The sequence below is a fragment of the Gallinula chloropus genome, assembly GCF_964237585.1.
Source record: "Gallinula chloropus genome assembly, chromosome: 10".
Taxonomy (NCBI): domain Eukaryota; kingdom Metazoa; phylum Chordata; class Aves; order Gruiformes; family Rallidae; genus Gallinula; species Gallinula chloropus.
This window is the reverse complement of record NC_140095.1, coordinates 8761680-8786201: the sequence shown is the minus strand read 5'-3', so window position 1 is coordinate 8786201 and position 24522 is coordinate 8761680. Positions and strand designations below refer to the sequence as shown.

At 60.9% G+C, this 24522-nt stretch overlaps 4 protein-coding genes across 4 annotated transcripts; 3 read left to right on the top strand and 1 right to left on the bottom strand.

The window, feature by feature from the left end:
* Positions 1 to 1760: 1760 nt before the first annotated feature.
* PROB1 (proline rich basic protein 1) lies at positions 1761 to 6269 on the top strand (the record flags this gene model as incomplete). Its single annotated transcript, XM_084268705.1, has 1 exon — positions 1761 to 6269. The coding sequence occupies one exon, from the start codon at positions 1761 to 1763 to the stop codon at positions 5970 to 5972; it is 4212 nt and encodes a 1403-aa protein (XP_084124831.1). The 3' UTR covers positions 5973 to 6269.
* Positions 6270 to 6818: 549 nt separating this feature from the next.
* Positions 6819 to 8223, top strand: MZB1 (marginal zone B and B1 cell specific protein; the record flags this gene model as incomplete). The annotated part of the gene is made up of 4 exons (XM_084268804.1): positions 6819 to 7010; positions 7306 to 7412; positions 7516 to 7620; positions 7728 to 8223. The coding sequence occupies 4 exons, from the start codon at positions 6819 to 6821 to the stop codon at positions 7903 to 7905; spliced, it is 582 nt and encodes a 193-aa protein (XP_084124930.1). The 3' UTR covers positions 7906 to 8223.
* A 159-nt stretch (positions 8224 to 8382) lies between these two features.
* On the top strand, positions 8383 to 13024 carry SLC23A1 (solute carrier family 23 member 1). Its single transcript, XM_084268820.1, has 14 exons — positions 8383 to 8424; positions 8922 to 8993; positions 9197 to 9298; positions 9432 to 9589; positions 9670 to 9758; positions 9852 to 9919; positions 10012 to 10428; positions 10562 to 10718; positions 10920 to 11067; positions 11193 to 11298; positions 11370 to 11499; positions 11822 to 11965; positions 12111 to 12206; positions 12359 to 13024. The coding sequence occupies exons 1-14, from the start codon at positions 8389 to 8391 to the stop codon at positions 12607 to 12609; spliced, it is 1974 nt and encodes a 657-aa protein (XP_084124946.1). The 5' UTR covers positions 8383 to 8388; the 3' UTR covers positions 12610 to 13024.
* Positions 13025 to 14776: 1752 nt separating this feature from the next.
* On the bottom strand, positions 14777 to 23823 carry PAIP2 (poly(A) binding protein interacting protein 2). Its single transcript, XM_084268584.1, has 4 exons — positions 23692 to 23823; positions 19633 to 19792; positions 17149 to 17328; positions 14777 to 15921 (listed from the first exon to the last, which is right to left on the bottom strand). The coding sequence occupies exons 2-4, from the start codon at positions 19768 to 19770 to the stop codon at positions 15856 to 15858; spliced, it is 384 nt and encodes a 127-aa protein (XP_084124710.1). The 5' UTR covers positions 19771 to 19792; positions 23692 to 23823; the 3' UTR covers positions 14777 to 15855.
* Between the last annotated feature and the right edge of the window lie 699 nt (positions 23824 to 24522).

Sequence of the window (24522 nt, the reverse complement as noted above, 5' to 3'; positions counted from 1 at the left end):
TCAGGCTGCGGCTGAACTCGATGATATAAAAGGATCTCTTCCAATCTAAGTCGTTCTATGATTCTATGACCTCTCCCTCGGATCCTCCCCCAGGATGGTTATTTTATCTTCTTCACAAACTCACACTCCCCTTGTGCCTTCTCTGCACGCCCCTTGCCCCAGCAGCGCTGCCCTGGATGCACCGAAGGCGTGAGCCGGGCTCCTCAGCAAGGCTCAGCAGGATGCTGGTGACCCCGGGCTGCACCAGCCGCTCTTTCTGGGACACTGGGCACAGCCCTGGGTGGAGGAAAGGGCATGACAGAACCTTTCTCGGGGGTCTGGACTGGCTAGGGTCCGAGGGGCCAGCTCAGCCCTAGGGAAGCTGCATCCACCCCCCCGCACTGCAAACCCGGCACAGGCGGGCGCTGCCGGCACGTCCCCGGGGTGCCCCCGGCTGCGCTGGGGCCGGAGCCAGCAGTGACTCAGCAGGCGCCCGCCGGGCTGCGTGCTGCGAGCCCCCGCTGCGGGGAGCGGGGCTGGGGGGCTCAGGGCTGCTCCTGGCCAGCGCCAGGCTGGGGGCCGGACCTCCTCGCAAGGGGACCATGGGGTGGTTGCAGGACCCAAGCAACAGCCCAAGGTTTTGAGGTGCTGCAAGCTGTCCAGGCAGGTCCTCTGATGGCAGCTGCATCCCAACACCCCCCTACCAAATCAGACTATAGGGATTTGGGGATTTCAAATCCCCTGCCATGCTCTCTTGCATAAAGCCACCGTGCCAGTGAGTGCTGCCCACATCAGGTCTCTGCTCCCTGTGGGTACAGGCACCACCAGCAAGCACAGCCCCGCTCAGCAGCGAAGGGTTAATGCCAGGCCAGCTACGGGGGAAGCTTTCCACCCCCTCCTTTTCCTTGCCAAGGTTTAAATTTAGTTCCTGTGAACTTGGACGACTTGGGCATCGGGTGTCTCTGGGGCTGGCAGTGCTGGGGAGCACCTGCTACTGCGGCTTCGCTGCAAAAATCCCCCCAAAGCCAGGGTTGAGCTCCACTGGCGGCAGTCAGCAAGCTGCAGAGACCTTCGTGCCATGCCAGGCACCCCCTGACTGCTTGCTTTGGGTCCCCCTGAAAAAGGCAAACAGTAGCCAAACATTGAGTCTTGTTAGCCCCAGAGACGCTCGGTGCCTGGTTGGATTTGAAGCCTCGAGTTTGCTCCTGGCTGCTCACAGTTCAGTTTGGGGGAGCTGCTACTTGGGACAGGGTGGGTTTTGGGGAAGCCCCGAGAGTGGGGATGCACTGTCCCCATGACGAGGCAACGGGGAAGGAGCCGTGGAAGGGAGAGAGTGGCAGCCCCACCGTGCCCTCGGCGCCAGTGATGGAGCATCGGGCTGTGAGTCCCGCAGGCCTGGGGCAGCCCAATCTGCTGTGCTGGGGGGACACAGCCCAGGTACCCCCGGAGGTGTGGGGGATACCCTGGCACTTCTCCTTCAAGTTTGGGGAGCAGCAGCCTGGGACGAGGGGGCAGGGGATAGTGCTGGCAGCCCCCCAGCAGCCCCCCGAGGGCGGGGGGGTGGGTGGCGGTGGCATCCCTGCAATGCTCTTGGCATCGCCTCCCCCGGGCTGGCGCTCGCTGCGTCCATGTGATCGAGGGGCTGCTCCGTCCCACCGCGGGGTCCCGCCGCCCTGACGGCGAGCGAGCCAGAAGGTCGAGCCGGCGTCCCAGGCAGAGCGTCCCTGGCTGCGAGGAGGGTCCCCTGGCACCGGCTGGTACTCCTCAGGGCCGCCCCCGCCATGCTGCCCCGCGGGAAGAGGGACCCCATCCTGCTGTCCCACGCCGAGCTGCCCGGCGCTGACGGGGAGCGTCCCCTCGGCGCTGGGGACGGCCGGCGGTCTGCGTCGGAGGAGGAGGAGGGTCACCTCCCCGGCCTGCCCCGCGACGACCTCGCCAAGAGCATGTCTGGCTCCTCCGTCTCCTCCTACCACTCTGCCCTGTGCTCGGAGGGGACAGACACCTTCAAGGACTGCCTGGAGTTTCTGGACGAGGAGGGGACGCCCGCCCGGGACACGGGGCGGCAGGGTGGCCGTGCCGAGGTGGCTACTCCGGGGCGCTGGGCTCCGGCGGGGGCCCCCGGAGTCCCCCCGCCTCCCGGCCCCCTCTCCCGGCCGCGGCGGGCTCAGCTGTCCATCGCGGCTAAGAATAGCCCGGCACCCGGGCAGGGGGGCAGGATGTGTCCCCTGGGCAGGGACCGGCAGCCTGCGGCCGCTGCCACCGGCACGGAGCTGGCTCTGCCCCGGCAGCCCGGGGGGATGCTCGGCGGGGTGCCCAGCGATTCAGACGAGGCGGACGGCGAGGTGCGGGCGCTGACGGCCAGGGCTTTCCGCAGCCTCTCCGGTCCTCCCGGTGCCCGCCTGGACATGTGCAGCTCCCACACCTCCTCCAGCCTCTCCAACTCACTGTCAGAGGACAACGGGCGGCCGCGGCGGTGGCAGGCAGCTGGTGGCGAGTCCCGGGGCACAGCCGCAGCCCCCCACGGCAGGGTGGGCTGGCCCTTCCCCACTGGCACGGACGGGGAGCTGCTGGGCTTGCTGGGGAAGGAACAGTTCGAGTGTGTGGAGCTGGAGCTGGAGAACAGCGAGGCCAGGAAGGGCCACGGCAAAAAGAGAACTGTCCCCAAGCGCCAGATCCTGCTGAAGAGGAAGGAGAGGAAGGAGACGGGGTTTGGCCCCTGGGGTGACAGCCCGGCCCCCCAGCCCCTGCCCCCAGCCAGGAAGGACCCTCCCAGCAAGGGCAGGGCCATCGGAGAGGACTTCAGGCTCAACTACAAGCAGTTCATGAAGACGGCGTCCCTGGATGCTGATGCTGGCAAGACCCAGGCAGCCTCCTGCCTGGTGAAAAACGTCCTGGCCAAGAAAATGCAGTATGAGCAGAGGATCCGGATGGAGCAGAAGGGGCTGCGGGGCAGCTCCACCTCCTCCGTGCCATCCTCTGCCGGCACCGACCTGCTGGGGGACGGGCTGGAGGGCAAGTCCAGCTCCCTGTCCCGCTCAGACTGCAGCTTCTCAGCCGAGGACCTGCGAGGCGGCGGGATGCCGGTGGCCGTGGGGGACGGCGTCACCACCCGCCCCACCAAGGGGGTGGTGCTGAGCGAGGCGACCAGGGAGAGCGTCTGCAAGCTGAAGACAACCTTCAACGAACTCAACGAGAGGATGAGGTACCGAGAGGTGCTGGAGGGCCACTGGCTGCCCAGTGCCACCGAAGAGCCAGTGCCAGAGAGGATCCACTTCCAGCGAGCACGAGCCTTGTTCGAAGCCCAGCCTGAGGCGGGGAAGGTGCTGGACGTTGCCCCCAGATTTGAGCGAACACCCAAGCCGTGGCCCAGCTTGAAGCAGCGAGCCATCCGCCCCGGCCACCCCCAAACCCTCGCCTTGGAGGCCGAGGGGCTGGCGCTCCCCGCCACGCCGCCCCGGCGCCTCTTCACCTCCCAGGCACAGGAGGTGAGGCTGCTGCCACAGAGCCAGCGGCAGGAGAAGCCTCCAGCAGTCCCCTGTCGGCCGCCCAGCCCCGGCACCCCAGCCCGCAGGTCCCCGCCAGCCGTTCCCCCCAAGACGGAGGATAAAGGGAAGGGGCGCATCCCGCAGCCCCGCGACGTGCGCAAGCTGGTGAAGAGCAGCTACAGCCTCTGCTTCGGGAGCGCCAGTGCAGCATCCCCCGGCACCGCGGTACCAGTGAGCGGCGAGGAGCCACCACCGGCTGCCCCGCTCGTCATCCACTGCACCTCCGTCCGCCGACGGGACTCGGCAACCGAGCCGGAGGAGGGGCACGTGCCGGCAGCTGCGGGCCACGAGGCAGCCCCGGCACGTGCCGAGGGCCCCGCGCAGCTGCGCAGCGCTCAGCCGGCTCCCGCCCAGGGCTCCCCCGTCCACATCACCAGGGTCCAGGCCACGCGGAGAGGGGCGGCCGCTGCGGAAGGACCGGCAGCGTCCCCCCCGCGCCGGGAGCGAAGCGAGCTCAGGGTGCCGCCGCGCGTGCCAGCGGTCGAAGGGGTGCCGCACCTGGAGACCCACCTCCATGTCCTGGTGGGCCGGCGGTCCCCAGCGTCGCCCAGGGAGGGCTCCCCGGCTCAGAGCAATGCCGTGCTGCGGATGGAGAAGACCGTTCTCCTCCCACCACCGCCAGGTCCCACGGAGGAGAACGACGCCAGAGGAACCGGAGGGCCCCACAGTGCTGAGGGGCCGGAGTCAACAGTGCAGCAGCATGGCGGCAGCAGCGACAGCGGGGACCCCCAGGCCGGACCCCCGGCCAGCAGCAGCAGCGAGTGCCAGCAGCCTGGGAAGGCCGCAGAGAGAGGCACATCAAAGGCACCCACGCAGGAGCGGGTATTGGCTGGGAGCAGCGGCTCTGCGGGCAGCACCAGCCCCGCAGCCCCGTTGGGCGCCGGCGAGGCCAGTGAAGGTCCCTCTGGCCGGCTGCCGGAGCGGAGGGAGGGCTGGGAGCATGCATCGAAGTGGCCGGCAGCCACTGAGCCGTACCCCCCTGCCTCCCCGCCAGAGAACTCCAATTACTTAGCAATTCCTGTGAAACCCCTCAAAGCCTCTCCAAAGCCAAAGCTGCCCTCAGTCCCCAGCCCTGCCAGCATGTCCTTTGGGACCCCTGTGGTCCCTAAACTGGTCGGTGCATCCTTTGGGACCCCCTTAATCCCCAATCCAGCCAGTGTGTCCTTTGGGATCCCCACGGTCCCCATCCCAGCCACCACATCCTTTGGGACCCCCACAGTCCCCAACCCAACCAGCACATCCTTTGGGACCCCGATGGTTCCCAACCCAACCAGCACACCCTTTGGGACCCCTGCAGTCCCCACCCCAACAAGTATGTCCTTTGGGACCCCCATGGTCCCCAACATGGCCAACTCATCTTTTGGATACCCATCAGCCTCCAGCATAGCCAGTACATCACTTGGGGCTCCCTTGGTCTCCAACCCCACCAACAAGTCTTTTGGGACTCCCTTGATTCCTTACCCAGCCAGCTCATCCTTTGGGACCCCCTTGGTCCCCAACCTGTGTGGCACATCCTTTGGGACCCCTGCAGTCCCCACCCCAACCAGTATGTCCTTTGGGATCCCCTCAGTCCCTAATCTGGCCAACTCATCCTTTGGGTTCCCCTTGGTCCCCAACCCAGTCCCCACTTCCCTCGGGCACCCATCAGTCTCCAACACAGCCAGCTCATCTTTTGGATCTCTTTTGGCCCCTAATCCAGCTGGTGCTCCACTGGGGACTGGTGTGTCCCCCCTGGCTGGTGGTGAAGCCCCCCTGAGCAAACCCAGCCTTGAGGCCGCACCACCCCAGCTCCCTCAGGGCCTGGTCACTGGGGAGCACCCGGTGCCGCTGCCCCCAGCCCAGCCCCCGCCTCGCCTCGAGGACGCTTCCCATCTCCCAAGGAGGACCGACGGCGCCTCGCCAAGCAGTAAGAATACACCCAGCCCCACCAAGCCCTTTGCCCCCCCCCTGCCCACACACCGGAGGATGCTCGTCGATCCTGACAGCGGGAAATGCTACTACATGGAGCCGCCGCGGCAGCCCCAGCTGAAAACGCTCTACGACCCCGAGACGGGGCAGTACCTGGAGGTGCTCATCCCACCAGTGGCATCGCACGCTGGGCTCTACCAGGCTCCTTTCAACCCCCTGGTCATGGCCCCAGGGGTCTACGCTCCACCCTATGTGCCCTACAGCGGCTTCTCAGGGCTCCCAGCACCCCCACCGCCCGCTGCCCCCTCCCCACTGCACCCTGACCTGCCGGCTGCTGAAAACCCCGGCTGCTCCAGGACCTTCAGCCCTGATCCCAAGGGTGAGGGGCCACCTGCTGCCGGGGGTCCTGACTGTGGGTACCTGGAGAGCCTGTACTACATCCCTACGGGGATGCGGGCCAGCCCCGGCCCCAGCCCCAGCCAGCCCCCTGCCCGTGCCAGCCCTGCCATGCCCGAGAAGGGATCCCTGCTCCGGATGTGACAGTCCCTTCCCAAGCAGCCAGGCTTTGAGCCCAATGTCAGCATCGTCCTGGCGTGGGAGATACCCCCTGCTGAGCTGCCCAAGTGCCCAGGGGCCGCGGGCTCCGGCTGGGCCCCCCCAGCTCCTCATGGGAACTGGGAGAAAACAGGTGTTTTCCAGCGGGAGCTCCCGGCCACCCCAGGGAGGTGTCACAGGGACCACCTGATGTAGGTGCCCGCTCTTGCCCACACTGCTGGTCCCATCCTGAGGGCTGTTCACAGGGGGAGACGATGGCCCAGCCACTGCCAGCCCCCCCCCCCCCAGCCACAGCTGCAGCAGGGACTCCCCAAAATAGTAATAAAATTGCTGAGATGACATCAACTGCTGCGTCTTCGTCCTGTGTGTCTGAAGTGGGGGGGGTGCAAGGGGCTCCCCTGGTCCCATCAGGAAAGCTGAGGCTCTTGAACCCTGCAGTCTGTCTGTCTGTCTGTCCTGGAGCACCCACAGGATGAATCCCTGGTGCTGGGGTGGGGGGGGAGGGTGGCAGGAGGGGATTCTGTGGTCCTGGCTGAACCTCCACACCCCAGCCCTGACCCCCACAGCCCAGGAGGCTCCACACCATCCCAGGGATGGCTCAAGGAGGAGGGGTTGGGCGTTACAGGACTGATTTGCACCAAAAACCCTCCCAAGAGGGGACAGTTGGTCGGGGACACCCCACGCATGCACACCCCCACCCCCCACCCCGATGCCCTGGGGATGGATGGGGCCACGTCAGCCGGATGCAGGTGCATCAGCACCCAGTTGCTGTCTGGGGGGGTTTATAGCCACCCCACGCCTCTGCCCCGGCACTTTCGGCATCGCAGCAGGATGCAGGCAGTGCTGGCAGCGTGGCTGGCGCTGAGCCTGCTGGCAGGGACCGGGGCTGGGGACACATGTGGGGGCCCCCCCGACACCTTGTCCCGCTCCATGTCTGCCCCCCAGCTCAGCACTGAGGAGCGGCTCTCGCCCCACATGCCCGAATCCCTGCGCTGTGACGCCTGCCACGCCATCGCCTTCCAGGTGGGGATTGGGGAGATGGCACCCCAAAACTGGGTGGGGGTGGGGGGGTGGGGAGTAGGGGAGAAAGAGCCCTCATGGGGATGCTCTGGCCTGGGGAGATGCTGCTGGCTGCCCCCCCCTGCACCTGCACCCCAAAACCAGCCCGTGCAGCTACTCATGGAGCCAGCACCACGTGCGGATGTGCTTCAGCTGCCAGGGCTGCAAGGAGTGGGGGTATCCCTGTCCCTGCTCAGAAGCGCTGCGGTGGGAAGGCTGCCACCCTCACTGGCCTGTTTCTTCCCCCCCTTCACCCCAGCTTGAGGAGCAGCTGCGCAAGGCAGAGGGGAAGACGGGCAGGAAGGCACTGAGCGAGTCCGACTACGTGGAGGTGCTGGAGAGGAGCTGCTCGCAGGGCTGGGACAGGTCAGCAGGACGTCTCCAGGGGGGAGGACGGGGTCCTGAGGACGTAGGCGGGGTGTATCCAGGGACTGGGGTGTCCCAACTGAACCTCTGCCTCTCCCTGCAGCTATGGGGTGCTGGAGCTGGACGGGGAGAAGCGGCTGTCGGGGCCGGGGATGCTCAGGCAGGAGCCCATGAGTGTGATGGTGACGGGGGGCCCCTGGCCGGCTAGGTAAGTCAGGGTGGGGGGTGATTGACAAAGAGCGGAGGGGAGGGGTGTGCTAGGCCCTGTCTTCTTGCTGGGAGACACAGCATGACCCCCCCTCTGGCTCCACACAGGCTGTCCAAGATGTGCCACGGGTACGTGGGCGAGCGGGGCGAGGCGCAGATCTACGGGGCGCACCGGCGGGGTCTGGCCGCCCTGCGGGAGCTGCTCTGCCACGGGGAGAAGGGGGCCTGTGCTGGCGGCAAGGCTGGGGGACCAGCCCCCGCCAAGGCCACGCAGAACGAGCTGTAGCCCCAGCACGGTTAATGCTTAATGCCCCGGCGACCTTCGGAGCCGACTTCGTCCCCAGCGAGAGCCGACACGTGCCGGGAGGTGGGCACCGTCCTGACATCGCCTGTCACTGCCATCGCCACCAGCCCTCGACGCCCAGGACCTGTCGGGAGGGTTTGGTGACAGCCGGTGCCTGTCTCCCACCACCAGACCCCCCGTGAGCCAGGAATTACTCTGTAACCCAGGGGCTCTAATGTTTCACCAGCCCAGCGCCCACGGCGGGAGCGTCCTGGCCTCGCCGGTGGTGCCAGCCCTAATTAAAGGAGTTAATGGCTGATCTGTCCCCACGGCAGCACTCCCTGGTTTCACAACCCGCAGCCAATGGCCGCTGTCCAGGCTGACGCCCTGTGGCCACGGCCCGGCCCGGGTGGGGACTAAAGTCCTTCCCATGGCCATAAAACCCTGCGCGCGGGGACATCGCCACCGCGGCCACGTCGCTGGAGAATGGGGACCCGCTCGGGAGAGCTGGCTCAGCCCCAGGTGACCGCAGCCTCTGTCCCCATCCCCGTCCCCTCCTCGGCCGTGTCCCAGGGCAGCTGGGAGGGAGGTGGGTGGCCATGGGTGCCGACCCGGTGCCGGCCAGCTCAGGGTCCTGAGCCCAGCCGGGGCTGGCGGAGGACAAGATGAGCGCGAGGGCTGCGGCGAAGCCCAGGACAAGGGGGACGCACTGGGATGCTGCAGCTGGCACTATCTGCGTCGTGCTTCCTGGTGGATGCTCCAGGCATCCCAGAGCCAGTGGGGGACCCCCCCTCCCGCCCCAGCCTCGCCTGGGGACAAACCATCGCGTAGGGACAGCAGGTTTCAGACCCCAGACCCGTCTCGAGGGGGGGCAGAGCCGGTGCCGGGGGGGTGGGGGGGGCTGGCCAGCCACGCATTTTGAGCCGTGGCCCTTGTCCGCCCTGGGATAGAGCCTGTCCCTGTCCCATGGGACACCCGGGACAATGCTGACCTGGCTCCCACCTCACCCTTGCTGCCAGAATGGGAACTCAACTCTCGCCCCAGCTGGCCCCCCGCGTCCCCCTGGGAAGGAGCTGCCTGCACTGGGCAGGGTGAGTACGGGGCACCCCTGCATAGCACCCCCCAGATCCTTCTGCACCCCACCATTGGGCGGACACCAGCCAGGACCCCTCCCCACCTCTGAGGGTGCTGGAGGTCCCTTGGGACAGTCTGTGCCACCCCTGGGGGAGATAAGTCCCCCCAGTCCCCAGCCCCTGGGGCGAGCCAGGGCTGAGCTCTGCCCCCTCCATGCCAGGACCCCGGGGTGGTCACCAGCCCCACCCGGCCGGAGATGGACATGCTCTACCGGATCGAGGACGTGCCCCCCTGGTACCTCTGCATCCTGCTTGGCTTCCAGGTATGGCCTGGTGAGGGGCAGAGGTGGGGGTGGGGTCCCCCCCCCATCAGCAGAGCCCGAGCCCTCGCTCCCCACAGCATGGGGCACTACGGCACCCAGCCCCACTCAACCCCCCCCCACCTCACCCCCCCAGCACTACCTGACCTGCTTCAGCGGCACCATCGCGGTCCCCTTCCTGCTGGCTGAGAGCCTGTGTGTGGGCAAGGACCAGCTCACCGTCAGCTACCTCATTGGCACCATCTTCACCTGTGTCGGCATCACCACCCTCATCCAGACCACCGTGGGCATCAGGTAGAGCCACGCCCCTGGCAGAGACCCCCCAGCCTGTCCCCAGGCCGTGGGCGCAGGCATCCCCTCTCGTGCCCCCCCAGGCTGCCCCTCTTCCAGGCGAGCGCGCTGGCCTTCCTCGTCCCTGCCAAGTCCATCCTGGCCCTGGAGAAGTGGCGATGCCCGCCCGAAGGTGAGGGCAGGAGGGTGTACGGGGTGGGGTGTCTCCAGATGGTCCCCCCCCACCACCACCAAGGACCACCTCACCCCCCCCCTCCCTCCCCAGAGCAGATCTATGGCAACTGGACGCTGCCACTCAACACCTCCCACATCTGGCAGCCCCGCATGCGAGAGGTACACCCCGCCATCACCCCCGTGGGACCCCAAAATCCCCGGCGGACTGCTGACTGCTCCCCCCCTCCACCCCCTCATCCCATGCCCTGCAGATCCAGGGGGCCATCGTGGTGTCCAGCCTGGTGGAGGTGGCCATCGGGCTGCTGGGGCTCCCCGGGGCGCTGCTCAGCTACATCGGGCCGCTGACCGTCACCCCCACTGTCTCCCTCATCGGGCTCTCCGTCTTCCAGGCGGCCGGCGAGCGGGCCGGCTCCCACTGGGGCATTGCTGCGCTGTATGGCACGGGGATGGGGCAGAGGGGAGGACACAAGCGGGAAGGGGTGTCCTCCAGGGAGCTGGGAGGACAGCAGGGGTGTGAGGGACCTGATCTCCTCCCCCCCCACCCCAGGACCATCTTCCTGATCGTCCTGTTTGCCCAGTACCTGCGGCACATCACCATCTGCCTGCCCGGCTACCGTCGGGGCAGCGGCTTCGTCCTGTTCCGTGTCCAGATCTTCAAGATGTTCCCGGTAGGGCCTAGCCTGGTGCTGACAGGGCCTGGGAGAGGAGGGGGAGCGTCCCCAAAAAGAACCCCCCCGCTTTCCTGAGCACTGGGTTGGTCTGCAAGTGGTGCAAGGCATGTCCCCATCCCTGCCCCCACAGATCATCCTGGCCATCATGGTGGTGTGGCTGCTGTGCTACGTGCTGACGCGCACCGGCGTCTTCCCCAGCCAGCCTGAGGTGTACGGATACAAGGCCAGGACGGACGCCCGCGGGGAGATCCTGTCCGTGGCACCCTGGTTTCGGGTCCCCTACCCCTGTGAGTGCCAGGCAGCCCCATGGCACGCAGGTGTCGCTCCCTCTCCGCCGATACCCCTTCGCCTTGGGGCATGCAGGGACCTGGTGCAGCATCACTGGGGCTGGGGGCAGCTGGGGAGGACCCAAAGTGGCACCGGGGAGCCCCAGGGGAGCCGGGTCCTGGGGTATCCCCACCCCAACACCCTGCCCTGCCCCTTGCCAGGCCAGTGGGGTCTGCCCACAGTGACCTCAGCTGCCGTGCTGGGCATGTTCAGCGCCACACTGGCGGGCATCATCGAGTCCATCGGGGACTACTACTCCTGTGCCCGGCTGGCCGGAGCCCCCCCGCCCCCTGTGCACGCCATTAACAGGTACAGCCAGCCGGCTCTGCCGCTTCCCCACGCGCGGCATGCCATGGCATGCCCGGGCACTGGGCAGGGACACCGCAGGAGAGGGGAGTGGTGGCAGGGACCAGCCCGGTTGCATTGTTCCCCAGGGGTATTTTCACTGAAGGCATCTCCTGCATCATTGCTGGGCTGCTGGGAACCGGCAACGGCTCCACCTCCTCCAGCCCCAACATCGGCGTCCTGGGCATCACCAAGGTACCAGGACCGGGACACAGACCTGATTCGGTCGGGAGGGGACAGGGGTGTCATCACATCTCTCTGTGTAGGTGGGGAGCAGGAGGGTGATACAGTACGGGGCTGGCATCATGCTCATCTTGGGCACCATCGGCAAGTTCACGGCGCTGTTTGCCTCCCTGCCCGACCCCATCCTCGGCGGGATGTTCTGCACCTTATTTGGTAACCGTAGCACGTCAAACCCTGGCGGGCCCAGGCTGTTTTCCTGGGGATTCGGGGTCTGGCGAGCCCGAGGGATGCAGGGCAGACTTTGAGGGCTTGGGGCTGCGTTTGAATGCCCTTCAGTAGCTCTGCAGACAGCTCACACGCCCGGCAGCATGGGCATCCCCTCCTGCCCACAACCCAGCCGTCCTCCCCCCTCCCTGGCAGCATGGGCATCCCTGCCTGCCTGCAACCCCACCATCCCCCTGGCAGCATGGGCATCCTCCTCCAGCAGTGTGGGCACCCCTGCCTGCCCGCAATGCAGCTGCCCTCTCTGCCGCAGGCATGATCACGGCCGTGGGCCTCTCCAACCTGCAGTTTGTGGACATGAACTCCTCCCGCAACCTCTTCGTGCTGGGCTTCGCCATGTTTTTCGGGCTGACACTGCCTAACTACCTGGATTCCCACCCCAAAGCCATTAACACAGGTACCCCCCAGCAGGAAAAGCCCCAATTTTGGGTGTTTAGGGACGGAGGAGGGCAGATCTCGCAGGTTCTTCCCCACCCTGGGTAAGAAATGAATCAGTTAATTAAGGAAATCCCCGGCCCCGCTCAGTCCCTCTGCTCCTGCAGGTGTCCCCGAGCTGGACCAGATACTGACGGTGCTGCTGACCACGGAGATGTTCGTTGGGGGAACCATCGCCTTCGTCCTGGACAACACCATCCCGGGTAAGCAGAGCCCATGGACAACGGGACGGAGCAGGGAGGCTTGGAGACAGATGCATTTTGGCTGGAAGCTGCAAGAGGGGCTCGCAGGGCAAGGGTGGGGGCTGCAGCCAGGCATCCCGGGGCCTCAGCCGACATGGTGCCGGCTGCCGCAGGGACGCAGGCGGAGCGAGGGCTGGTGCAGTGGAAGGCGGGTGCACACGCGGACAGCACGGCGAGAGCCAGCCTGAGGAGCTACGATTTTCCCTTCGGGATGAGTGCGGTGAGGAGGAGCCGGTGGCTGAAGCACGTGCCCATCTGCCCCGTGTTCACGGGGTTTAAGGCCCGGGCAAGGGGCAGCAGTGAGGCAGCGGCCGCAGATGTGCAGGATGGCGCAGACGGGCTCTCCGTGTGCACCAAGGTCTGAGCGAGGGGAGGGCTCGCGTCCCGGCGCCGGAGAAGCCGAGCCGAGTTCGTTAGCACCCACCAAGTCCGAAGCCGAGGCTTCCGGTGCTCCCCTCCAACACAGGGCTGGGGAAACTCCAAAGTGCCTTTGGGGGACATCTTGAGCTCCCGGGATACCGGCCTGGGGACCACCACGCCCCGCCTCAAGCCATGGCTGAGACCCAGCGCTTGCTGAAACTCGTCACACCATCAGAGCCAGCCAGAGCCCCCTGGGGCCACCACCTCCCAGCCCGGGGACGGGGAAGGCTGTGCTCTCAGCTTCAGCAGGGTACCCAGTGGCTGAAGCAGGCTCTGGGCAGGGCCCAGTGTCCAGGCCCACGCCAGGATGTTGATTTTTAAGACCATGCAGTAAAAAAATTAAAAACTGTTGAATCCCACCTGCTGCAGCGGTGTCTCTGCCGTGCCCTGCGCCGCACCCTCGTCCCTTCTGCCTTTCGAGGGACCCAGCAGCTTCCTGTGCTCCTGCCCAGCACGGAGACAGGCTGGATCCCGGCTCCCGCATGTCCGGTGGCTTCTGCCCACACCCTGGTGCAGGGGGGGAGAGGCGGTTCCACACGAGAGCCTGGCAAACCCGTCCTGCTTTGGGAGCACCGCACGGCTGGCTCCATGCTGGCTGCTCCGGTGAAGCCATCCCGCACAGCCCCTGGCTGCATGGCTGACGGTCAGGTCCGTTCCTGGGCTTGATTTTAGCACCAGAAGGCCGAAGCCGGAGCCAGAGTTGCAGCCCCTGGCACAGTCTGTCTTGCTGGCACAGCGGCACGGCCACGCAGTCACTCCCCAGCCCCAGCAGGAAGAGCAAAACCAAAAAACCTCTGGGCTGAGCCACAGACAGCTCAATGAGCGAGGCAAGGAAGAAAATAACCCACCAAACCCCCAAGCGATGCAAATGCAAACAGCCACCACCTCCTACCAACCCACCCGTGCACAGGCTGGCTTTGAGTGGAAGGAGAGCTTCTCCCCCCTCCCTTCTGCTGCCCCAGCACTGCTGCGAGCAGGATGTTATGTGGTGTGTGATACCCCTGGGCCTGCTCCGCCCCCCGCACCTCTCACAGGGCTGGAGGAGCAGAAAGAGCCAGAGCACCGTGCCAGTGCCCTGGGTACCAGCCAAACAGCGGCGCCTGTCGCAGCTACGCACCCCACACCCAGCCAGACACGGCTGCTTCATCCCAGCAGAGCCCCCAGGGAAGTTCAACCTGTCTGGCACACGTCCCTGAGCACCAGGCACCTGGGACACAGGAGGGGAACAAAGGGCCCCTTTCCCAAGCACGAGGGAAGCAGTATCAAGGCCGGGTGCCACTCTGCACACCGGCTCCCAGCAGCTGCGCTTGGTCGCCAGCCATGGGCAGCTCACAGAGCCGGCTGAGTGAGGGGGAAGCTCACCCAGCTGCACAGGGCTCCTCCAGCCAGACACCGGCTCCAGGTATAAATAAGCAGGGGCCTGGCTGTGCTTTGCTGCCTGACCCACCACTCCAGGGGCCAGAGTCTGAACCATTTCCAGGGCAGTGGAAACTCCGGTGGTAAGTTGCCGCTCCCAGGAAGGCCAGATCCCAGGTCAGGACAGGGTGGGAGGATAATCACACTCAGCAAGGAGCTAATTGCAATTAACATTTTGCAGAGCAAAACGAGTCAGTCTGAATTCCTGTGAGGGGCTCATCCTCCTTGGAGCAAGACTGACACTAAACACCCACGTAAAGGCTTTGCCTCCCTCCTCCCCTTCTGCAGGGTGGCAATGTCACTTGTGGAGTCTTTCCATCGGCTCTACTCAGAGGTTAGAAAGAATTCAGGAGAGAACCAGCGAGGCTGGACAGAGTTACAGAGCATGAGGGGATCAGACCTGTCCCCAGGGGCTGCCAGAGGTTGTGTCTGCACCCACATCCCGCAGCTCTCTGGGGCTTAGAGGACCTGGAGCACCCCAGGTCCGATGGCCAGCCTGGCATCAGGATTTAAAGCAGCAGCACTCAACGGGGATCAGCAGCAGTGAGAAGGAAAGAAGAACACAAGCGAGGCCACAGGGTGAGTGGGAGGGAAGAAAGAACAGAGCAGAGTCCGACCTGGGGTGAATACACCCCGTTACGAGTGTGACATCACCCCTGCCCTGTCACGATGTGCATTCACCACACAGCCACCACTTCGGTTCTACTATTATTTATTTTTTTAAATATTTTTGAAAAAATATAATTTTTTTACAATATTTTCAACTTAAACACTATTCACACTGAACACGTATGGCAGCTTAACCTACCCAAATATGAAGTTTAAGAAGCCAAAACTGTTCTAGCTTTATTAAAAGGAAAAAAAAAACAACCCCAAAACAAAACAAAACAAAAAAAGAAGTCGTTGTGCTGTAGACTATCGTGTAGTGATGATTAAACAAAGCAAGGGAAAAGCACCACTCAAATCACTAACTCTAGGGTTTCCTTGGTTAAATCCGGCTGGGATAAAGTCGTATGCTAAAAGTTACATAGGCAGCGCTATGAACGGACCCGGGTTCTGGAAGAAACTGTGATGAAACTCACATCTCCTTTAACATAATTAGGAAGCGAAACGTTTCTAACATGATAACATGCGGCAAAGCACGGGGAGTTCCTTCCCGCCGCTCGGGTGTTAGTTGGGTAGCTGAGGACTACGACTCTGTGCAGGTCTGTAAGGTTGCTGCTGTTAAAGCTCCTGCTGCTTCGAAGGAGCATGAAGGTTTTTCCCGGGGGTGGGGAAAGAAATTAACATTAGTAAAGGTACTGATATTTCAAAGGAAAGTTAGCTAATTTGCATAACAATCAGATCTCCTCGGTGTTGGTGTTTTTTGAAGTTAAGGCATTATCAGGTGCACGCTGGCACCAGCTCCCGCTGCTTCTCGAGTTAAACACAGAGCACCTGTGAGCGAGCTCCGGATCGCGGTTAGAAAGACAGAGTCTGCCGAAGGTTTTATAGACGTGGTTACTGTGTCTCAACTTGACTGGTGCTTCTTACCTCCCTCGCCGCCTCCTCCGCAGAGCGCCGCGGCCCAATTATGCTTCCATTAAACTTTTGACAGGTTTACTTAATAACAGTCTCAGCACTTTTATTTGAGCATGCAAGACTAACAAAACTTTGGCAATGCATAAGTGTAACACAGTGACAAGAAGAAGAGAGCTTTTACAATTAAATCTTCTAATACTGGCTTCACAGTGTGGAAATTGTGCTACATCCACCAAGAGAGGGCCCAGTCTACTCAAATATTTAAGTACTTCACCCCGGGAACAAACTCCTTTGCGTTTGGATTCAGGTTACTCTTGACCTGAGGGAGGGAAAAACACAAGTCTGGTTGAAGCATTATTTCCACCCTTTGTTTTCGAGCCAAATACCACACCAGGCTGACAGCATTAGGAAGGGGTTACGGCCTTAGAGTAATGGACAGGCATGCTGGGCTTCTCCATATGCCCAAAATCTCTACAACCAGGGGAAAAGCCCACTCCTTTGGGCCAGCCCCTGAATTACCCATCCTTCCCAAGCACCACCTTGGGGGAAATAAAGAACAGGAAAGCCAGAGGCAGGAATCAACTACAGCAACTGTGACTGAGGCTGAAATAGCTTTTTCTGAGGCTGAGCTGGTCAAACGTGCCACAGGGGGTTTAGATCTTGCTTACTGAAGCAAGGGGAGACTTGTTTCAGGAACTGGAGCTGCTTCTGGGAGTTTAAGGTGTATGAACACTGTACAGACTGTTGAGTTGCTACCACTGTGCCTGCCAGCCCTTGGCAAGAGGCTGCTCCACACCCTGCGGCTACAGGTGGGCACCACCCCCAGAAGGAGCCCTGGGTCCTGACGAAACAGAGGGCAGGGCTTTCTGTGCTCTTAACTGAGTCCAAAACTGCCACCTGCAGCTGCTTAAGCTTGGAAAAGCAGGGGTTGGCTTCTGAAGGTCACAGCTGTTCTGTGATGTGACTGTGGGGTTTGTTCTCAGTACCAGTAACTTTGTATTTTGTGAGGGAAGATGTGCACACACACACACAGCCCTTTCTGCCTGGCTGCGCTCTGGACACAAGTCATGCAGCAAGAAACAGGGAAATAAATCCCGGTCTGCTGCTCTCCTTGTTCTCAGAATTTCTACAAAGACACCCACATGCTCCTGAGGATGCTGCTCCCACCTACCCACCACCCAAGTGTTGGCAGACACCAGGTGAAGTGCTTGCAGTCCCATCACTGGATAGCACTTCACAGGGTCAGGGCACTTCACTCACTGCCTTTCTTTCCTAACACACTATGCACAACCAGAGCCACCTGAATTTGTGATGTGGGCTAGGAAAGGCACCATGTGGATATAAAGACAGCCACCAAATAGGTCACATCACTCGTGGAAACATCCCTTACCCAACCATTCCACATTTCCCTCTCCACTGCAGCTAGGCCAGGCTTGAGAGGTGCCAGCCTAAGTGCAAAGGGTTTTCTCGTGCCACTATCAGCAACAAACCCAGCCTTGGATGAGAGATGTCAAGTTTTAGAAATAGGATGAGAAACTGAATTTACCACCAGATCCTCCAGTGATGAGCTGTCACTGATAACAAGGTCATTGAACTGGTCCTGGATTTGATCCATCGTTTGTGGGAGGTCACGGGCTGGAATAAACCATTCGTGCTCCTCCTCTTCTTCCAGCATCTCCTGGAAACAGCGCTCAATGAATTCTTCCTCCCACAACTCCTCTTCGATCTAAAAAACGAGAAGAAACTGCTTCATCAACAAACTTACTGCGAGCTCCCATCCTCTCTGAGGAGTCTGCACACCTAGCCAACCCTCTTCCCAGCTGTGGGACAGGACTGCGGCCGAGCACGGCGCCGTGCCACGGGGAGGCAAGTGGCTTTGAGTTTTTAATCCATAGAGAAGTGTTTTGTCCCAGGAACTTGGGCTGTAGTTAACAGGGAAAGGCAGAAGAACCACCCCCAGCTCTAGCTGTTCCATTTGCAGCCTGTTACAAGCTGAAGGAGAAGGAAAATGTTGGTTCCAAGTGAAAATTTCAGTTGTACCAACTAGTCTGGACTGAACCCACTGCAAGTAGGAGGGAGGGAAGGAGGGACAAGACATGTAGCCAGGTGCTCCCTGGGAACATGGCCTGCAAGACCCTCGGGGGAAAAATAACCAGCCAGCACCTCCTGGGCAGTGGATTATGCTGTTCTCCCAAGGAACACCCCGCCATCCCAGGGGTTGTCAAGAACACTGACTTGCTGTGCTAGAAGCAGGACAAACCAACTGAAGCAGAACTGAGAGGCGTTGTGAAGATTAAAGGAAAGTTCTGCCTGGTTGTTCAGTAAACAGGCTTTGGAGGGAGCTGGTCCTGACAAACTTTCCATGCCCTGCATCACAGCCCTTCAGGGTGGAAAAGTGGGAAATAGGAGCTGGTGTGAACGACGTGTCAGGCAGAAAGGAGCAGAAAAACGACCCAGGACAAGTTTAAAAGTTCACTCAATGGAAGCTCAAACAAGTTTTTGTATATACCCTTCACTCTGACATCAAACACCTACTTGATCCTGAAGTGGAAATTCAGTTGCACACCACGAATGCCAAACCAAAAAGGTTTGGTTAAAAGGTTAAAGGGCTCCTGCAAAACCCAGGTCCTGTGTGCTCAGGGCAAACACACCCACAGCTCAGCTGGTGCTCAAGACAGGGGCTTTTGGGGAACAGGGACCCATGGCCACATGCTCTAAGCCACGGCCACACAATGCAAACCCCACACAAAACACCAATTCCCTCATTTCCCTGGTAAAGCTCCAGTGAGGCCGGCAATCTTCAGTCAACTCTCCTGGTCTCCACCACCCCCACCCCTCACACGGGTTCAAGGCAGCTGTGGGCAAGCAGCCACCTGCTGGGATTACAGCCCAGGCTGCCTGGCTCCAGGAGTTTTGTTACATGGTCGTACGCCCACAGGTGCCTCCAACGGCAGCTCTTGACGTACTAAATACCACTTAATTCCCCAAACGTCTTGAAATCCCCATTGCCCAGCGGTATTTTCCAGCCCTGGTCAGGCTCCCACAGAGAGATTTGCCTGCGGTGGACAGTGCCCAGGCTGCCACACAGCATCTGCCTGAGTAAGGCCATCCTCCCACCCTTCCTCCTCTCTGGAAACAGAGTCCATACCTGAAAAATTGTTTATCGACAGCACAACCCTCAGCTCCCTCTTCAAGAACTACACATCCCATATGCTAACAGCAGGAAGAGTTCCCAGGAGGAAAAACCCACCAACCAGGAAACATCACTGCAATGCCCTGGCGTAGGCACAGGAGGATTTAGATTTGTGAGCAACCAAAATTTCCCATTAGCTCTGTGCCCGGCCAGCACCCTGAAGAGCACAGCAGACATATCCCATTTCAGCAGCTCAGCCTTCCGAGCCTTCGGCAGGGCCGTGCTGTGCCGGAGCGCAGAGAAAACAGCTCCCTGAGTACACAGATCGAGTTTAGGAAGAAGGGGCAGTGGGAAGTGGTGGGCTGTTCCCAGTCTCCACAGGAAAGCAAACCACATCCAAAAGCGGGATGAAAAGGAAGTTAAGGCTTTTTTCCAACCCAACAGCGAAGGGCAGCAGTAAGACCCAGGGCTAAACAGTGGGGACAGCCGTGTCCACCCACCACCCCACTGACGAGGCAGGCACAGACCCGGACACATCCAGCCTGGAACCACTGCAGCACATCCACACAAGGCAAACCACTGGAGCACAGCAGGCCAGCAAGACCCAGCCCTTCCAAAGTGCCACATCAAGCCTCTCAACTGTTTTTTTCCTCTCCCTCCTGCAGAAGTAGGGAATTCACAGCCGCATTGGAACTTCCCATACTTTCCACCAAGGTTACCGAAAGTAATTACTTATTGCCAGAGACACTGAGAGCTGTCTGTTCCTTGAGACCATTCGAGCAAGCCTACCAGAAAGCCCCGTCTCAAAAGGATTCCCAGTCTTGTCCTCTCGTTGCCAAGCCACAGCTGGAAAATGGTAAAACACATCACAAGGCATTACAGAGGGAAATGACTTGCCTGCCTGTTAAACTCCTCTTCGTTCTCCATCCACATGTACTCCGCAAAGGGATTGTCATCTTCATGAGAATGACCATTTATAATCACATCTTCGCTGATGATGCTCGGGCTAGTACTGCTGCGACTCGGATCTTTCATGGCTGCGTCTCTGATTCAAAGTCTGCAATTAAGAAACGTGGTCGTTAAAGATTGGCTCCTCACCCTGCTCCTGCAGCCGGGCCCAAGGGAAATCTGCACCTCTGGCTGGAGCAGGGGAGCTCTGCTCATCACAACAGGGTCCGTCGGATGAGGATTCAAGTGACAGTTTAGTTTCCCAAATCAAACCTCACCAAGCACCGAGGCAAACATGAAGTGACAGGAAAAAACCCCAACCAGAAGGCGTGTGAACTCGCCAGCAGGAAAATATTTAAGGCAAACGTTTGAGAAGCAGAAGGAAAATCTGTTTTCCAAATTACTTTTAAAGCTCCCACCTGAGTTTCAACAATCTGCCAAGACACCCAGGGCAGGGGAAACCTGGGTGTGCCTTTCAGCCTACCCCAATTTAGCTATGGGATGTTCTGTGCCATCACACAAACTAACTTCCACGGCCATTTCACCGCTGGGACATCCCATGAGCCAGCAGAAACCATTACGTACAGACTCCTCACCGAGCCAAGTGGGCGCAAGAGCTCTCCCAGCCACCTCGTTAGCACAGCCACTGACTGTGACGCGTCAGGCAAAGAGGACGTGGTGAGGCACTGGGAGACAGTCCGTGCTTGCCTCTCATCCCACCTCATTAACATGGATCGAGTCACACCTGGAGAGCACACAACGCTTCTGCGCGTCCACGATACGTGATACCGCGACATCCTGAGCTCAGGGAATGAAGGTACAGTTGGCAAGTGTGCTTTGTTCCACCTAACCTTGTCCCAAGAACGGTATCGAAGGCCAGCATGAAGCCCATACCTCTGAGTTCAGAGACACCTGTGGCTTTAACTGGGGAAGCTGAGTATCTGTAGCTCCCAATACTGGCAGTGTTTTGTGGCTCTTTGTTTTTATTAACAGCATGCAAAGCACATGAGGCAACGAGCTCAAAACCCAAATCAAACTCGAGTGATTTCCTAGTCTAAATACTCACACCACAGCACAGCAGCAGCCAGTGAAAATATTCTTACTTCATTCTCAAACCAACACTTTCTCTCCTTGCCTGCGCACCGAAACATTGCTTACTTGGAGAAGCGGTATCGAACCGCAGCCTCCCTTGGTATCACAGCACAAGGGCTTATCACACAGCCACTCTGTTTGCTCTTCAGATTTTGGTTGGTGCTATTACCTATGGAATTAACACAAGGTTTGGTTCCAACCTTGGCAGTAGCAGGTCAGAGGCTTTGCCACAGCCAAACAGCCAATTAAAGAGAAAGGAACTTGCCTGTTTTTGCTCTACTCAAGCTTTTAAAATCAAAGGCAAACCCAAGTACGGAAGTCACTTCAGCTCCCTAGGAAGTACAACAAATGAGAGCAGAACCCGGGTATTCTAGCAAGAGAAAACAGGTTCTTTTTGATGTTCCTTCAAAACAAACTCGCAAAGGATTGCTGGCAGCATTTAACACACAACAGGAAAAGGCATCACACTTAACACCCCAAGCCAAGCTTGAAATCTCTTGAAACAACTTCAGCTGTTCACGAGCTCCCAAACAGGATGGACTGAAAGGAATAAAAGACCTCAGAGTCTACAAAACCTATTTTTTTTAAACTTTTTTTGTTTGTTTTTACCTTTTTGTTTGCAGTGTGACTCTTGATGTTAATATTCCACTGGGCTTTCTGTACCCCAACAATGTATGCTACAGGTAACTGCATCAGCAGCATAAGGCTGTCAGGCCAGATCCCGACACCTCCCATGCCCAGACAGGTCCATAAAGGGAAAAAGTAACAACTAGAACACCCCTCCCTGTTCAGGTAAAAGTCTGAAAGGTTCATTTACTGAATCACAGGTTTGTTTTCTGATTTCTTACATCTTCCCCATGAACACACGCTCTTGGCTTTAGGAGCGAGGGAAGCGTTTCATGTTTGGACACAAACAACTTTTCCCATTGCTGCCCAAGGACAACGTGGCTGATTATCTTCAAGTCAGGCTGGAGGCTCAACCTGCACATCTGAAGGCTAGCTGAAGTTTTAAATTCCACTAATGTTTTCCCACAGGGAAAAAATATCAAACACCGTACAGGAGGCCCCCACACCAGTCTCTTATAGCAACTCCTTGTAATTTGATTTTCTGCAATTTGGAATAAAATACACTGCACAGGGAGTTCTCCATTTCACTGCTCCAGGATACAAACCAGTGGGCTTCCTGTGCTCATCTGTGAGGACAAGATTAGCCTTGTTCCACCAGTATTGACTACAGGCTTTGCAGAGTATTGGCTATGGGCTTTGCAGTCATAAGCCATGGGCAATTCTAAGGAGAGCCAAATGCCGCTTTAATCTTGCAAAAAGTCACAATCTAGGGCAGAAAACAAGCCAGGGTGCCAGGCATGTATATGTAATACTAGGAATAGGTGAGGATCTCCAAGCTCCCTAGGCTAGAACAAGAAAGGCAACATTAGTAGTGCTAAGGAGCAGAAAATACAGGGAACTGTGCCCCAGTGATATAACTGGAGATCTGCCCCCAAATTATTCTGAGATTTTGGCAGGGGGTAAAGCAAGAAAAGTAGTGGGAGCCCATAGGGAGAGACACTAACACACCAGGATTACCATCTTCGGAGTGAAGTCAGCAATTAAAAATCCTGTAACAACAGGACTTTCACTTGACTCAAAGTGTTTTCTGCATGAAGTGTGGAGCTCCTTTACTCCCAAACAGCCTTAAGGGCCATTAATTTACCCCTTTCTCTGAATTTTGCTGCATTTAAACCAACAAAGAGCCCCAGACCATCCACCATTCAAATTGAAAGCGCTGCCATTGAAGATTTTGCGTTTAAGCCCCAATCACAAAAGCATCTTACCTAACGCCCACTGCTGAAGGTAAGGCACACGGCCTAACTCCAGGTAACACACCTCGCAAGGTCCTTACCCTCGATTAAGGGGGAAAAAGAGCGCAGCTATTTGCTTTGAGCACCCAGAGCTGCCCAGGCAGCAGCCCCCTCGGATGCCGGCCTGAGCCGCTGGTCCAGCGCAGCAGGGAGGGCTCTGAACTCCAGCAGAACACGGCGTCACTAACTGGCGATTACTCTTGAGTCAGGAGAGCCCGCCCGGCTTCTTATCTAATTAGATTAGCAAGCGGCAGTTATCAAGTCAGCTGATTATGCTCTTATTACAATAAATAGACTCCGCAATTAAACGAAGGAGGGATGCCGGCGCTGCCTGGCAGGCACGCTTCGAGGCGCCGGGGCGAACGCGAAGGCAGCCGGCTGGGCTGCGGGCACCCAGCGCCGGGCTGGGGAGGAGCAGCCGGCTGCAGGGCACAGCGAGCCGGGCAACGAAGCCTCTGGGCCGGAGCCGGGTTTGCTCCCCGAAAGGCGGGGGGGTAACAGGGAGCGGCGCCGCCCGCGGAGCCGCTTCGCCTCAGCGGGAACCAGCCGAACCTGCCGGGCCGCGGGGGCGAAGCCGGGCTCCGCCGCTCGCTGCCCGCCGATACCATCTCGGTGACGGAGGCGGGCCGAGCGCCGCTCCTCCCGGCTGCGGCGAGAAGCGCCCTGGAACGGCGGAGCGGCTCCCGGGCCCCACAGGTCGTCGCGGTGTTCTCCGCCCGCCCCCCCCCCCCCCCCCCCCCCCCCCCCCCCCCCCCAGCTGCTTTGTTCGCCCACAAAGGCCGCCCCCGCGGCGGGGGCTCCATTCCCTTCTGTCCCGGCAGGCCCCGCGCCGCCAGGAGCCCCCCCCTCCCCTCCCCAGGACCCGGATGGAGCTGCAGACAATAAAGACGGCGCCGCGGGGCGGCCCCGCCGGGGGGAGTGGGGCGGAGAGCGGCCCGCGGCCCGGCGCCGCCTCAGGAGAGGGGGCGGCTCCCCCCGCGTGTCACCCCCCCGCCGCGTCGCCGGCAGCGGCGGCCGGAGGCTGCGCACATACCCCCCCGCGCCGCCGCCGCCTCACCTGCGCGCAGAGGAAGGTCCGCGGGTGCGCACGCCGGCTCCGCACCGCCCCGCACCGCTCCGCCGCCTGGGCCCCGCTCGCTCCCCGCTCCGCTCCGCGTCCGTCGCCCCGCTCCCCTCCCAGCGCCGCAACTCGCCGGACGTGAAATCACTTCCGGCACCTGCGTGACCCCCCCCAGCACCGCCCCCTCCTCCCCCGGAAGCGGCGGCGGGCGCGGCGCGGCCGGTAGGCTCGGCGGGGAGGCGACGCGGTGCACGCCGGGAGCCGTAGTTCCCCTCGGCGGCCATTTCGCGCGGCGGTGGCGGCGCGGAGCACGCCGGGAAGAGGAGTCCCGCCGCCGCGGCAGCGACGGCCTCCATCTTGTGGCGCCGGCCCGGGGGAAGGCGGAGCGGGGCCCAGCGGGGAGGCCGCGGCGCCGGGCGGGGGAGGCCAGCCCTGCCGAGGAGGGGGCGGTTCGCCCGTGCCCACCCGCCCGCCCCAGGGCAGGCTTGCCCCGCCAGCGCGGGGAGGGAGCTGGGAGCGGTGCCGCACGGTCTGGCCGGGCTGCGGCAGGGAAGGAGTCCCAGCGCCCCGTGAAACCCGCCTGGCTGCAGCCGGCCGTTCCTGGCGGGACTCGCGTGTTCTGAGGGCTCGGGAGCCAGGCCCCGTGAGCGCTGCTCCGGGGACCTGGGCGCTAAGCCCCCAGCCTCCAGCCCTGTTTGCCAAACGGGCTAGAAGAGACTTCTTTATCCCCTCCTGTGACTGCGTGCCCATCTCCCCCTTCCCCTTGAAGTGGGAACAACGCTCCGTCAGACACTGCCTGCAGCAACTAGTGCCCAGAGGCAGCCACTG

Excerpts from the sequence above, each read along its gene's own strand:
- SLC23A1 (XM_084268820.1), top strand. The coding sequence starts at position 8,389 with ATGGGGACCCGCTCGGGAGAGCTGGCTCAGCCCCAG. Across the intron at positions 8,994-9,196 it reads AGCTGCCTGCACTGGGCAGG|GACCCCGGGGTGGTCACCAG; the intron begins GTGAGTACGGGG and ends CCTCCATGCCAG. Across the intron at positions 12,207-12,358 it reads CCTGGACAACACCATCCCGG|GGACGCAGGCGGAGCGAGGG; the intron begins GTAAGCAGAGCC and ends CGGCTGCCGCAG.
- PAIP2 (XM_084268584.1), bottom strand. The coding sequence starts at position 19,770 with ATGAAAGATCCGAGTCGCAGCAGTACTAGCCCGAGCATCATCAGCGAA. Across the intron at positions 17,329-19,632 it reads AAGAGGAGTTTAACAGGCAG|ATCGAAGAGGAGTTGTGGGA; the intron begins GCAAGTCATTTC and ends CTCGTTTTTTAG. Across the intron at positions 15,922-17,148 it reads CATCACTGGAGGATCTGGTG|GTCAAGAGTAACCTGAATCC; the intron begins GTAAATTCAGTT and ends TCCCTCCCTCAG.